Source organism: Babesia bovis, chromosome 3 (assembly GCF_000165395.2).
Source record: "Babesia bovis T2Bo chromosome 3, whole genome shotgun sequence".
In the NCBI taxonomy this organism is placed as follows: domain Eukaryota; phylum Apicomplexa; class Aconoidasida; order Piroplasmida; family Babesiidae; genus Babesia; species Babesia bovis.
In genome coordinates, this window is record NC_010575.1 from 2,056,172 (window position 1) to 2,071,605 (window position 15,434).

The window sequence follows — 15,434 nt, forward strand, 5'->3', positions numbered from 1 at the left end:
CTGTATTTAACATTAAGGCCGTGGAACTCCAGCTACACATAAATTCTATCATTAAATACTAACTCTAGTTAGTTCATATAAATAATTTTTTAATTGGATAAAAAATACGTCAAACACAGAAATAAGTAACTAGTTTTCCAGACATTGTCGCGATGATCGAATAACCAAGGAACAGGTTGAACAGTAAGAATACGCTTAGTGATATGCATTAAAGCATACACTTGCAATATGAAATCGGAATCATTGGGAGTGTGTCGCAACAAGTGTCGATCATGGATATATCTGACAGAGTAAGGGCACTCTCAGAGGAGCCCAGACGCATAGAGGTCGTCAAACTGGAGGCTTACCACGTATTGTCTGCTGTAAAGGACTATCTCAGGAACAATGCTTACACTTCTAGCTTAGTCCCCGTACTAGGATCAGATAATAGCGCTGGAAAGGCATTGCAAGATGTATCCCTTACCAGATGCTTCAAGCAACTTATCATGAAAGGCGTACCTACGGAAGACATCTTTTTAGATATCGCAAACTTGAAACCCTTCTTAGATGTCATGAAAATGTGTGATACCAAACAAAGTAAGCTTATCATATTGTGCGCCGAAGCCATCTCAAAGTTCACGCATTGCGAAAACTTAAAGTTTGGCCATAAAAACGCACCAAAGGTACTGAACACAGTTTTTGAAGAAATTATGGCATTGTTCACCACAAACATAGAACCAAAGGATGATCTTCTTACGCTGAAAATATTGAAGACTTTACACGATATACTCTGTTGCAAAGGAGGTAACTTGATCACCAATGAGAATATATGCATCATGCTAAAGATGATAGTTACTCTGCTTACAGCTAGACATCGCAATGTTAGCATAAGGAAGCTTATACATGATGAGGTTGTTAACCTTCTTCATGCGGCCTTGGGGCATTATGACCAAAATACGCTGAAGCTTCACAATATGAAAGCACTGTCTAGAAGAGTTAGTAGCACATTCATCTTCATCAGCATGATGTTATCTCAAACAATAACGCAACATCCATTCACATTCCATGCGGAAGATTCATTCCTCTCCCACGAAGATAAGGAAACGGTAAAGAGGTTCAGACATGACTTTGCTGTGCTGTCACAGAATGTAACGTCGTTCTCGTCATTATGGCATGAATTCTGTAATGATGTATGCATAGTAGGGTTGGAAACGTTGAATAAAACAATGGAATTCGGCTCATTAAACAAACGGCAATTTGTTGTGGTACTACCGATAGTGCAAGTTTTCATGGCTAACTCTATATATCGCATGTGCTTCACAGATTCCTTGAGTCTATATTCACTTGTGCTAAGAACATTGAAGAATATGCTCTTCTTTTTCAGGACACATATGAAAGCGCAAATGGAAGCGCAGCTGACACATATCATCAACTCAGTGATTATTCACCGCAATGCCACTAAAAGTGTATCTGTAAAGACGGATATCATGGAAATGAGTATGGAATTTATTGTTGATATGTGCCACAACACACAACTAATCATGGAATTATATGCTAATTACGATTGTGATGTTAGGTGCGCAAATATGGCCGATGTATTAATCAGGGGTATCATCTCATGCCTTGTGCCTTATTATGACCTGGAAAATAATACCTACCATGGAGACAATCATAAACATAGGCACAACAACTTTAAGGCCAACCACAAACGTAAAACTGGATCTAGTAGCGCTAAGACACCAAGTGAAAACAATACTTCAATGAATGTCGAATACATGGCAATTTCCGGAATACAAGGTGTCTTGCGTGCTTTGGAAAGCAGCAAAATGGAAATAAGCGTGGAAAATGGTCAACTTCAACACTTTGGTAAACTAAAACTGTGGAAGGATACATTACGAAGGGCGGCTGAAGTATTCAATACCACTAAACTAGGAGATGACTGGATACCGCTAGTAAAGGACCTAGGCCTCTTACCGCAGTATCATGAACCAAAGGATGTGGCCAATTTTTTGAAATGCATACCAGATCTAGATTTGAAAAAGGTGGGGGAATATCTTGGCACGCATAAAAACCCAGTGTTCATGGACCAAGTCAGGATTGAGTTTGCAAAGTTACACAGTTTTAAAGGATTACCTATTGTTATGGCGATAAGACTGTTTCTATCTTCCTTCAGGCTACCAGGCGAATCACAACAAATTGAAAGGATAATAGAAGTCTTTGCTACTACATATTTTGAAGCTCAGGCCGTTGTACAAGATACAGCTGAAGAAAATCGTGCTGATGTAAACTCGGATGAAGATAATGTTATACCCGATAGCAAAATACCAAGATGGATTATACAGGAAAATGTTTTTTGGCAGCTGAACTTTACATCTTATGGTGTAACCAATCTAGGAACCATTAATGATCACATCGAAGCTGATGATGAAACACCATTCCAACGCTTCACAAGGCAGTTCATGAAAAATGAAATCGATAACATACTCTCCAGTGAGAGGAACAGTCTTATTACAGAAGCCATAAAGGATCCGTCCATAGTCGCTGCAATGCAACTAACTCACATAGATCCGACACAACTGGATGAAGAATTCAAATCGTTGAAATATAAAGAAATGGGTCCTGCGGAAAATGAAATTAAACCGGGGTTCGCCTATGTATCAAATTCGGATGTCATATTCGTTTTGTCGTACTCCATCATTATGCTCAACACCGACTTGCATAACACACAAATAAAGAAAAAAATGAAACTTGAAGACTTTGTCCGGAATAATAAAGGCATAAACAGTGGTAAGAACTTGCCATTCGAATTCCTTGAGGACATATACACTGCCATCAAACACCATGAAATCAAATTGCATAAAGGAACTGAGCAACAACTATGTGATGTAGTCAAATATGACGAATTCTTTTGGGTGGATCACGTACTACAGAAGCAAAGACTCATGAGCAGCTTTATTACCGACTTGAAAACTTTCGGTTGGGAAATAAAAACAAGCTTGCTTCAATTACTCTGTAAAAACCAATTGTGCAAGGCCCTTAACATGGCATTCCAACATGCGCATTCAGTATCTAACTTGAAGACATATGTACGGTTATCATGGTTGTTCCTAAATGTCGCATTGAAGTTTGGATTGAATGATGAGGTCAATAAGATTTTCCAGATGTCTAGCATTCATATCGATGATACTATCGGGTACAAGTGCCAGTTGTCTTTGTCATTCATCCTGACGGTGCTAGCATCGGCTTCTAATGTGTTCGATGCTGACTCGTGGTCTAAGGTAATGGATATGGTAATAAAGTTGTATTATCTAAACTTGTTGCCGCCATCATTCGCTGCACTAGATATAGATACACAGGTATATGGAAATTTCGCCACTCTAACAGATGCGCTGGTGCAGCCGACTATAAGGTTTAAACGTAACATGGATGCCAGAAGGGGTGCCAGCTGGCTAGGTGGGTGGACCAACTTTATCACCTTTGCCAAACCCACGACAAACGCTATTGTCGACAGCGGTGACGGACTCGACTGTGACATTGATGATTTCACAAATATTAACAACAGTGAAAGACAGCAGTTTCTATTCCTTTTCGATGTTCAATCATCAAGTGATTCCACAGTGGACAACCCGTACTTTGATGTACAGCTTTTGAGACGTGGTGTGAAACCTATAGCATCCCAAGAAGATGAAGAAGCGATTAGAGAGGTCACTAATGCATTTAGCTCCGAAACTGATAAAGAGGAACTGCTACCACAAGTATTGTCATATATGAACTTGAGGCTGGCATTCCTCAATATATACAATATTCATAGGTTGTTCACAGGGGCTACCACTAACATTGATAGTGAGAATTACATGGTTTTCATCAAGGTTGTACTATCACGTATTGTGCAGTCCGTAAGCAAAGAAAAGGAATCTAGTGATGCTCCAAGGGTTACCACCTCCAACGTGTCAACACCAAATACGGGATCACCAACGAATAAAGCAGAATATGCAATGTCTTTGGAGGGCGCACTACTAGATCCCTGTCCTAAAGAAATGAAAAACTTCAATAACAAGGTAGAGCCTACATTCTGTCTTGGAATGTTCACCAAAATAACTACTGTAGTCCTGGAGCAAACAAAACTTGCATTAAAGGTCAAGGGGCGTCTCGAAAAGGAGATGGATCTAAAATTAAGAGTCACCATTATCGCACTTGTTAAATATATTCACGCATTGGCATCATGTTTGATTCTGCCTGAAGCACTTGATTCTATTCCAAAGCCAGAAGATATCCTATGCACATTTGGTATCCTCGATGACGGTACTATGATATACGCAAAGGTGGTAAATGAAGAATGGGCGAAGTATCCCATCCTTTCTGATGACGGATTCGCCAAGGCAGTTAAGGTAGACCCAATCCTGACATCATATCTTTGTATTGTTATATTAAAATTTGTGTACTGGTTAACACAGAACGCATCTGAAACTGGAGTTGTTTTCTGCAGTCTAAATGAAATAAAGGATACCGATAATGAGGAAAAGGAAATTGAATGTAAATTGAAGTGGTCTGATATGTGCTTATGGATTGGTGCATGGCTCTTACAGTTACTTGTGCATTTTGATAATAGAATCTTCCAGAACCACGTGGAACCCACTGTAAAGGTACTCTCAACCGTTGCCGCAACGCCAATTGTTGCGCAGAATGATTATTTCTTCAGAGTGCTTATGGCAGCATTGCAAAGAATAACTAACAATAAAATGCCTTTCGCAGTGGAAGGAACGATTATCCAGCCAGCACCAGCAAGAACCAGGAGGGTTATTTACGCTGTTGGTGAAATGTTACCAACCATCATGACCAATGCAAAAGCGGTCGCTGCTGACAATGTTCATGTAGTAGCTAGGTCACTTATCCAAACCCTGGTATTCATGACAACGACCAACACAGATGCCCAATTGGCATCCGAAGATGAATATAACCAAGGGGTACAGGCTATTCAAATGTTGAACGAGCTGAGATCGTTTGGCTCCGATGGACCATTAAAGGAAGCATACTGGTTGTATGTTGTCCATGCACTCACAATTGTATGTACCATCGCACCCCAACGTATATACATAGAAGCTATGAAGTCACTCACTAAGATGTTGCTCAAGGAAACAGGTCCTGAAGGACAATGTGCCAAGATTATACAAGTAGCACGCATATTCGACTATATTCTATCGCCAATACTTACACACAATTTCCACTACCCTTTGCCATATTCTTCTCTAGCATTGCCTGTCAATAACATCAAACCGAAAGTAACCAAAGGACGTGTTAACGACTGGGATATTCCCGGTGCATTTATGGATCGCACATCAGACTCTGTGGAAGATGCTGAATGGATGGAGAAGTTTGTTCAAGGTTTCATAACATCGCATAAAAATGTCGATATAGATGATGTCAACACGAGGAAAGCAGAAATGACAAGCTTAATATGCCAATATATGTTAGCTCAGCTGCCAAAGTTGAGCTCTATGACCTTGGATGAAGCTGATATCGGGGTAGTAAAGGCCATGTCGAGTAACCTGGAGTACCTACTATAGTGAGTTTGACCGTTAATGATTTAATGTTATGCAGCTCGTCTGATGAGGATACATGTTCGGAAACTTGTGTGAAGCGGTTAATTACAGTAACGAACTATATACTTAACGTAATCATACCAAGCAACGGAGGAGATTACACTGATGCAACAAGTGATACATATTTGGAATCACTAAAGAACTTTTTGCTGGTGCTTCTCACTGCACCCGAACTTAAATCGGCAGACGATAAATGTATGGAGCATTTTAAAAACGATAAGGAATTGAGAATCTCACTGGACATTGTCAGGGACTCTGTTGACATGTCATCTGCAAGCCCAGGTGAGTATGTTCTGGCGTCACTGCTGGCACATACATTTGCTACTTCCGATTTCCTTAAGGAGTTGTTCCTTGATATATTGAAGGTAGTGTTTCCTGCAATGCCGCCAGCATCAACACAAACTGAAGAATCTGGCGAAGAAGCGACAGAAGATGAACAAGAAGAAGAGAAGGCCGACGAAAAATGAAAGCAACACTCGTAAATATACTAGGCATATGTTATTTGTATGTATCATTAATGGATGTAATTACCAAGTCTAATGTTTTGACTCTGGTGTGTAAGAATTAGATAATTATTCCAACGAATTTAGTAAATATATATTACTTGTCAATCTGTCTGCTTCTTTAAGAAGTGTATTAGGTGACTATATTTCGTAAAAGCATATAAAGACGTCTCATATATTGAACAAGTGATTGCACTGACTTTTGTGTTTTTTTGATATGAACATTTTGTTTACTTCATAGTGAATTAACTTATAGTTGTATATATACAACAGTTATATATTAACTTCCGCTGAGTATGATCTATATAGGAATCATAGGCATATAAAATGATAGTTCGACATTTATTGCGGAATAACTTCAGGGTAGCATCTTGGCCATTCTGCCTCAGAGGGTTGTCATTCTCGTATACTACCGGTTCATTACAACCACAACAACAGACAGAAGCTATAAAACAACTTAGAAGAGTAACGAGAAGCGGAATCGTAGAATGTAAACAAGCGTTGGACAAATTTAATTGGGTATGTTAATGTTCGGTGTTTTTTGTTATATTCACTTAGACTAGAATCTAAATATATAATGAATTATACATAAATATACTACAGGACCTAGATGCTGCCATTCAACATATTAGACGCATACAACAGGAATCTGAATATGACATCGACCTGAACAAGCAGCTATTTGGTACGTTTATACATATTTGAAGATCACTAGGTTCAGGTAAAATCGCATTATTTGATGATATAAAACCAGATACATACTCCACTATTATTGAATTGTCATGTAATTGTGATTTTGTCACCACAAGTAGGGAGTTTGGACAATTATCGTATCAACTTACCAACCGAATTCAGCAGGCTATTGATTCCGATGATATATCCATTGTACTAAGTGACACGTACGGGATAAATATCATCGATGTTGATAAAGTAAATGACTTGATATATGAAAATGATACAACAATCGGACAAAAGCTACAGACAGTTTCGGCCGAATATAAACGCAAAGTACTCCTTACAAACATTATTTTGTACAGAAGTATGCAAAATGTAGATCATACAGGTGTATATTTACATCATAAAATGCATCATGGGAATTGCATTACAGGCGATCGCCTGGGAATAGTTACGATCCGTTGTGAATCCGATAATGAAAATATTTCGCGAAATATTGAAAGGCCAATAGCACAAATTGCAAGATGTTTAGCATTACAGGTAGTCGCCAACCCAGTTACAGAGAAAGCATCTTTACTCCCTGGTGAAAATGAGTTAATAATGGATATCAAGGATATACTCGCTGAAGAATGGCTTCAACCAGATGTCGTTAAGAATCAAGTCAATGAAATTTGTCAATCAGCTAACGTTATGGTTCCCAAATTCGCAGAGAATATAACTGTCGGTGATACATTACGCGCCATTCAGGAGTCTACGCAATGCCCAACGCTCATCGTTAAGAACGCATTATGTATGAAAATTGGTAGCAAACCAATATTGTACAAATGATAGTGTTAACATAAAATACAATTAGCGTTCCACACTATATGTAAATAGATAGTAACGTGTAACAGCGTTCTCTCGACAAAAGATACGTCTGAGAACGGTAATACACCAACAGATAAATAGCGTGTTGAATAAGGTACAAAATATGTTCAATTGCTGCAAACAATACTTCAACATTATTACACATAGCTATGAAAAGGAAGCAGAAGTGTTTAACCGTGTGATGTTGTGAAAAGAGTGTAGTTTCACCTTCTTAGTAAATAATAGTTTGTGTAATGATACGGATGTTATCACTAATGAATCATGTTTTACGTGGTAATGTTTCTTTTTCTTCAAATATTTCATCCATCATCCATTACATTTATTACATGGAAGACTGAAATGCATTATTCGCATCCCAATATGAGAGATGGTTGAATTAAACACGCAACATTAGCATATCATTGCCAAATAATGGTGCAATGTAGGTAATTCGGTTTTTATGACTATACAAACAGTATTTATATAGTCGATATTGAAGACTGGAGTCATTCCAATATTACCCAACTAAATGTACAGTTAAATTGTACGGGGAAATGCTTGTTGTGGTATTCTAAAATATAGAAACGAAATTCATGTGTTTGGTAATATTATGTTATGTCATCTTATAACAAAGGAGGAATTTCGAACAATATTAACGATTTCAACCAACATTTAATCTCTTGTTTATAGGGCGTGAAATCAGTATACCATTCAAGCTGTAAGACTATTATTATAAAGAGAGCTGCTGTAGTTTAGTTTTAAATAAATTTACATTGGCGTGAGGATCCGTCGGATAACCCTATATGCGGAAGTGTAAATAGCTTGAAAAAATTACTATATCTATTTTGGTATACAAACTGTGGTTGGGCTGATGGGTGCCCAGATCTCAGATCCTGTTTATTCTGAGTTCCCAATTTCTTGTGTGGCGAAATACTTTTTGTATTAGTCTTAGTTATATTAATTTATATACATTGTCTTGCTTCTCTTTTCTGAGAGGTACTCTTGTCAGTACGTTTAACAAATCTACTGTAAATCTTGATTCATCATTTTTTATCTCGACTTTCACTGAAGTGTTGCACAATAAGTCACTATTGGCAACTTTACTGTATGTCAAACACGAATATGAATTAATATTTCAATTAGGAGGAAAACAATAGTCAACATTCTACTGAACATTATAGGGCAAGATTGTTCTTCTCTAAATTTTTATAATTTTTTGTTATTATTGTTTAACAAGGTCTTATTTGCGTTGATTAGTAGAAAATGCAATTCCGGATTGTTTGAAATTACCAATACGCCATGTAGATATTTGATTGTATCTAGCTATGTATACAACTGTACAAAGAATTCTTGTGGGTTTATTCCTCAACATCTAAATAGTTTTAAAATAACTCTACCAGTTCTTACTAAAGTTGCCAATGAATGTAGGTTTACCTTTTGTTTACATGGAATCATTGTCTAATCATTATTCCGCAACGGAATTTATTGTTCGTACAACATTTATTATCCACATAAATCCAAGCCGCCTAATTTTCCATTCGAAGTCGCTATGTATTGTTTAGAAACACAACATATGCATATTATTATCAGTAATGAGCACGTCTTTAGTACGTTATATAATAAATTGTTTACTTAATCGTCACATAATTAGTACATATGCACCACAGCTTCATATTTACAGTAGGCAAGCACGTTATTTTCTAAAATGCAACAAGAATTGGTATATGTGTCAATACTATGTTACGTTTTATGTTATCTACAAGTATAATTCGCCACTAGTAAGCGATAGATTGGCTGTCTCACTCCCAATCAAACACTAGTCAGTCCAGGCAAGTATACGGTGCAATGTGTCTATGTCTTATATATTGGATAAAGATATACATATTGTACACTAATATAGGGTTCCGCAGTTGTTTTAACATCGATGAATCCACTTCTCCGTACCAAGGTAGAGAACAAAGTCTGTGGTGCCTTTGTTAATCACATCCAAAGTGAACCCTGAGGAAATGAAGAAACAGTCACCTAAAATAAATGGCAAGCGAACATAGGTTGACCCTTTATTTGAATCGAGTACAGATCGTCCATAAATTTCTACGTGTGAGTTTGTTTCCATAACTACGCACAAGAAAGGTTGGTGGCCATTGTCGAAAAGATGAGTCACTTGGCTGTTGGCTTTAACTACGAATTTCCACACTTCGAAACTACATGTAGGGTGTTCTGGACTATATCGTACAACACTGGGTGAAATACATATGGGATTTACATGGGCAACTGCTTGTGGGAATTGACCCCCTTTGGAAACTTCTACGTTTATTAAATCAAGGAACGTATCTATGTCAGTCTTTTTGGAAGTCAGACCACATCGGATGACGTTATCACTATTATTCATTAATTCAACACAATTGCCGGAAATATAACTATGTAAAGTATTGGGCGGTATGAAAAACGCTTCTCCTGATTCTATTTCGAGACAATTTAGCAAAAACGCGAACGATATGGAAACATCAACTCCATAGTTGCTGTTAAGAATCAGGAATATTTCCTCAGAAAGATCACATTTATTGGGTGATGCCTTAACGGCTTCGACAAGTAAGGGTATTTCCTGTATAACACTGGTGTCCAGCAGGATTCTTTTGCAAATTTGCATATATAACTCACCAACATTCTCGTTCGTTTCAACTGAGATACTGGATAATATATCGTTGCCTAACATTTTGGCAAAAGGCGGATAACGTTGCGCATATGTTTTGATTTGTTCCAGGGGTCTTAAACCGCACAAAGCCCTAAACCTACAAAGAGCAACACTCATTTCTGGTTTAGCTTGGTTATCGCTAATGCCAGGATGATTTTTCATATACAGTTGCAAAGCACTTTCAGGGTCTGGATGTAGTTGTAGGCTAAGTGGTTTGGCAATTGACAGCACCTTCATTAGGATTTTACATCCTTCAAGTCCCTTAGACGAAGTACCAGTTGCCAATTTTCTATATAACATAGATAGCCTGATATCGCCTTCGACATTATCGCCTGGACTCTTCGTGTCAGACAGGGCTTCCTCGAAGGAAATTCCATAGTTTCCATGATCGTCCTTGTTTATCACCCCGGAAATGACTCTACAAGGTGCAGAATCATGATCTCCAATCCACAATTCAGCATATGGCAAGTTTTCAAGTTCATTGTCAGTAGAATTTACAGTAGATGCACATCCGTGTATATATAACTTTCGAACCAATGAAAGCTTCCCATTTACACCCCAGTCATAATTACGGACTACAGGTATAATCTTGTTGACGTTCTCTATAGTATCTTCCATAATTATATCAAACGCTGCTCATTCATCATTAAATATATTTATTTTTGCACAGTGATGATTCTACAGTCATCAGAGAAAAATCATCTCCAGTATTTTGCTGAAAATATTATTGCTTTAAAATCTACTTAAAATCCAAAGTGTGCGTGTACATTAGGCATCCTGCTCTTTTTGATAGTATACAACGTTGTCAGTACCTTAGATGGTAGGGCTATGATGTCAATAGAATCTAAGTGACTGAACGTACTATAGTATCATATAGAGTAATATTATGTAAACATGATGCTGTGGTTAGACAAGTCGATTGGGTAGATCTACAATTGGTTTATTTATCTTTTGTCAACAACTTGAGTAAGTGTGCAGGATGGATATATCAGAGACACACATATCTGCGGCAAAACCGTCCTCTAGCACTCAGGAAATGACATCAAAGTTGCCTCGTTACACTTATTATTTGTCTAATTACGAATACTTGGAGCCGTCGCTAAATCCAAACTGTTCTGTGGATGGTGACAAAAGTCATGGGACTTCACCGAAGTTCGGTATCGATAGCGCTTATGATGATATTCTATCAAATTTAGATGACTCTCAGGGTTTGTCGTCTAGTTTAAATTGTACAATCAGCAACTTAGGGTTCTTTCGGAACTCTGGTAAGGACAATTATCCTGCATCGGGACCAGTGGACGATCATGTGATAACATCTTCCGCACAATTCTCTGATAATGGTGTTGACACCTCCTTTTTGAAAGAATCTCCAGAGGTGGAAAAAATATGCTCTGTCGATGCCGACGATGAGTTGGTTTCTGCTTCGGTTGCGGATGATGGCAATAGCTTCTATTCGGATTCTACCAATCGTTTTGACGACCAAAACACGTTGCAAACATCTTTGTTTGTTGATCAGCCGCTCGCAGATAGACGCCAGCGATGGATGAGTAAATATTGTTCAGGAAATGTTGAAGTGTTCCGTAAGAACCAGAAGGAACTTATGGATGAAATTGCAACTAATTTAGCCAATGAAGACGGATTGTCGGAATTTCCAATGAAATGCATATTTGTTTGGGGCGAAACTGGCTCTGATGGAAAGTTTGACCCGCTTTATATTCGAGAGGGTGATGTCATTGTTAATAGGTACCGTATCACTGCTGTATTGGGTAGTACCCCTTTTTCAGTTGTTGTTAAAGCACTCGATGGACAACTTAATGAGGAACTGTGCATTAAGATTAGTATGCCGGAGGCTGTGAATCAGGCTATTGATGAAATCAATATGTTAAAAGCGCTTAACTCCCCGAAAAATGGTGAGAGGGCGGCAATTGTTGAAATAAAGGATTATTTCTACTTCAGAGGCTGCATTTTTACAATATTGGAACTCTTGGGTGCCAATTTGTATGAAGCTACCCGTGACCTATACAATACACAGGTACTACACGAAACACCCTTTGCGGCAAAAGACGTAGAACAATTTGTAAACAGAGACCGACAGGGTTGGACTCTGCGGGCACTATCATACATAGCTCGTGATGTACTTGTGTCTTTGAAGTTTTTGCATGGCATTGGTATAATCAATTGTGATTTAAAGCCCGAGAATATTGTGTTAAATAAAGGATCTACTTCGCCATTTGTCAAATTGGTTGATTTCGGTTCAAGTTGTTATATGCAGGAGCGTTTGAGCGATTACGTTCAGAGTCGTTCATACCGGGCTCCCGAGGTTATTATGGGATTGCCGTACGACACTCAGATCGATATGTGGAGTTTGGGTTGCGTGCTTTGTGAGCTATACATTAAGCGGATTTTATTCCCAAGTGATAATAACTCTACATTAATGGCATCTATGATAAGCTTACTTGGCGTCCCTCCAGTATATTTGTTGGAGCACAAAATGAACAGTGCTTATATGGTTCTACCAACCGGCAATGTTGCTGACCTCAGCGTCAACACTGAATTGTTGAAAGGGCGCCAAAAAACTATGGCTCCGGATTATCAATCTAGTATGAGGTGCAACATGTCAGTCAGCAGCTCTTCCGTAGGTTCTATAATCACCTCACACCGCGGATTGAAAAAGGATGGTAACATCACAGCTGACTGCGACTCTTTAATGGACACAAGGAGCGATTTCCCGGAGGATGATAATAGCTTTGTCACACCGACCAAATATTCCATTACGCAAGATGGAATGATGGCGCGACGAGATCATAACAGCCATTTGAAACACAGCGATAGTGGCATTAAGCTTGGACTATGTGATAGTCGCACGAACACAAAATGCGTCCGCATAATAGAGCCAACTCGATGCTCCATTGAAGAGATGCTTGGAACTTCTGAATCGGCTGAATTGTCTACCTTTGGTGATTTCATCAAGGGGTTGTTACAGTATGATCCCCTAGAGCGTCTAACCGCAGAGAGCGCCTTGAATCACAAATTCATTTTAGACTACTGTAACACTGATTGATTATTCTACCTTTTAGTTGTTATTCGTTTTGTCTTTATTCCATTGTAGTGTGTATGATGCTTATGAGCCTGGGTGAAACGAAAACACAAGATGTAATCTACCTTCGCCATGGAAAATGAGCTAACAACGATATATCTACCGTATGAGGACTATTTGAATGCTTGTAAGGGTGAATTAAGGAGAGTATTAGTCGGATGGAACGTCCCTTCATTAAAGTCAATTGTCGTTGTGACATCGTATTCCTCTTCCCAGGTAAATGAAGCCTATAATAACGTTACACATTGCAGTTATACACATTAAATTGGGCTCTACGAGAATTGTCTAAGGCACCTTATATGCAGAACACCTTCCATAGACATGGGCATTTATCTGTTTTGGACATTTCATTACACAGAGGTGGAGATCAAGTGGTTTTAAAAAGGTATGGTATACTGCCTAATAGACAAATCTATGCAGCTCGTTTTCTAATGATTCCAATGTACAATTGGTGAGGTACCGTAGAAACGACTTTAAAGTGGTTTCTTACGATGAGTTGTATACGGTCCTTAAAAACAAATACAAGCATTCTAACGCTGGTGACAATGGCGAACAAGATGAATCAAACATTTGCAGCTACTTTATCGTTGGTTGCGCTTTGGTCGAGTGTTTAGACGACATGATTTACAACACTTTGACAACCACTGGGCGTTTGAGGAAAAGTGACTCTGGAACACGTCATTCTGTGGCAGATAATCACAACTACAGTTATTTCAAGTTCAAAAATATGTTGTACACCGCGATAGTACAGGCGGTGGTTTACTTATCGGTAACTGCTCAGTCGATTCTTTCGGGATGTATGAAACTATATCATCCAAGACTTCGGCGGTTTATACACCACTTGACTGTGGTTACTCTGTTGCATACCAAATTGTCGCAAATTGCAGAGTGGGATAAATTGTATAAGCTCATGGAACATCAAACAGGTTGGTTTTGCGTATTATCGGTCAATGGACTCATAGACATGATTGAGTATGTACGTCTCAAGCACCAAGTTCGCCAAAGCGTGTGGTCAGTATCAATTGATGCGGTATTTGGCATTATTGAGTTTTTGTTTTTTCGCCATCTAATAATTTATGGTGTAAATGTATTACGCCTGTATTCTCGTGCATTATACATATCAGGTGTGAAGTAGGTTTAACTATTAATTCGGGCTTAACATATAACATCAGATACGTATCATATAACTTTGCCATGAGAATCGGAAAGTACTGTAAATTGAATGATGAAGTGGCTGTGTTTCTTTCTAGGCTAATTATTAGTATGCTCATGGTATGGCGTACAATTATACCGAAGCTGGAGCAAAATTTTTACCTTCTAACTAAACTGTTTGAGTATGCCGCTCTGTTTGGTGTGACATACCAGATGGCTATCCTACTGGATATTGTGAGCGTCGAGACACTCCACACGACCTATGCTCACTGCATATTGCTGTACATCACAAAGTGGATGCAGCGCTACAAGTTTTCGCTTTTACAGTTGTTTAAGTATGTCAGATCGTTTATTTAATTTAACCTTTTCAGGGGTAAGAAGTGGAATGAACTGAAGCAGGCGTTGGATTCCAATGAATATACACGAGAGCAGTTATTCCTGGGCACTGTGATCTTTACCTTGATACTACTTATCTACCCAACTATATGGGTGTTTTATTGTATCACTTTGGTGGTATATTTGCCTGTATTCTTCATGCGTGCAGTGGTCAAGTGTTTAATCCAGGTGATGACAAAGATTCCCTTTTACTACCTTATTTATAATTTAATATTCCCGAGCAGCTACAAAGAATCGATATACTTTGCTCATAAGTTTTGCTGGGATAAATCAAAAAAGGTAATAGAAGGGACAGAAGAAAGGACAACCAAGAACAGCAATACAATTGTCCTCAAGGATTCCCACGAATTTGAGATAGAGTGCCCACCTTTCTCTACTAGCACGCTATTACAACCGCTTATACACACTATAAAGTCTTGCAAGGGATATCTATACTTTTGGCGCGTTATTTGATGCGACCACTTAACCAAGTGTGTGGTACACAAACGAAGTCT

General features: G+C 38.5%; 5 protein-coding genes across 5 annotated transcripts; 4 read left to right on the forward strand and 1 right to left on the reverse strand.

Annotated features, from left to right (window-relative positions):
- The first annotated feature begins 182 nt into the window (after window positions 1–182).
- On the forward strand, window positions 183–6,096 carry BBOV_III009620 (Sec7 domain containing protein). The gene is made up of 2 exons (XM_051767014.1): window positions 183–5,542; window positions 5,578–6,096. Exons 1-2 carry the CDS (start codon window positions 273–275, stop codon window positions 6,044–6,046), a joined length of 5,739 nt encoding a protein of 1,912 aa, XP_051623533.1. The 5' UTR covers window positions 183–272; the 3' UTR covers window positions 6,047–6,096.
- A 94-nt stretch (window positions 6,097–6,190) lies between these two features.
- BBOV_III009630 (Elongation factor TS family protein) lies at window positions 6,191–7,625 on the forward strand. The gene is made up of 3 exons (XM_051767332.1): window positions 6,191–6,601; window positions 6,686–6,767; window positions 6,804–7,625. The coding sequence occupies exons 1-3, from the start codon at window positions 6,410–6,412 to the stop codon at window positions 7,583–7,585; spliced, it is 1,056 nt and encodes a 351-aa protein (XP_051623534.1). The 5' UTR covers window positions 6,191–6,409; the 3' UTR covers window positions 7,586–7,625.
- A 1,745-nt stretch (window positions 7,626–9,370) lies between these two features.
- BBOV_III009640 (Phosphomannose isomerase type I family protein) lies at window positions 9,371–11,074 on the reverse strand. The gene has a single exon (XM_001612038.2). The coding sequence runs from the start codon at window positions 10,911–10,913 to the stop codon at window positions 9,519–9,521; it is 1,395 nt and encodes a 464-aa protein (XP_001612088.1). The 5' UTR covers window positions 10,914–11,074; the 3' UTR covers window positions 9,371–9,518.
- Window positions 11,075–11,176: 102 nt separating this feature from the next.
- BBOV_III009650 (protein kinase domain containing protein) lies at window positions 11,177–13,395 on the forward strand. Its single transcript, XM_001612039.2, has one exon. It carries the CDS (start codon window positions 11,275–11,277, stop codon window positions 13,354–13,356), a length of 2,082 nt encoding a protein of 693 aa, XP_001612089.1. The 5' UTR covers window positions 11,177–11,274; the 3' UTR covers window positions 13,357–13,395.
- Window positions 13,396–13,441: 46 nt separating this feature from the next.
- Window positions 13,442–15,425, forward strand: BBOV_III009660 (N-acetylglucosaminyl transferase component (Gpi1) family protein). The gene is made up of 6 exons (XM_001612040.2): window positions 13,442–13,608; window positions 13,644–13,777; window positions 13,813–14,318; window positions 14,355–14,523; window positions 14,565–14,879; window positions 14,916–15,425. The coding sequence occupies exons 1-6, from the start codon at window positions 13,465–13,467 to the stop codon at window positions 15,391–15,393; spliced, it is 1,746 nt and encodes a 581-aa protein (XP_001612090.2). The 5' UTR covers window positions 13,442–13,464; the 3' UTR covers window positions 15,394–15,425.
- Window positions 15,426–15,434: the final 9 nt, after the last annotated feature.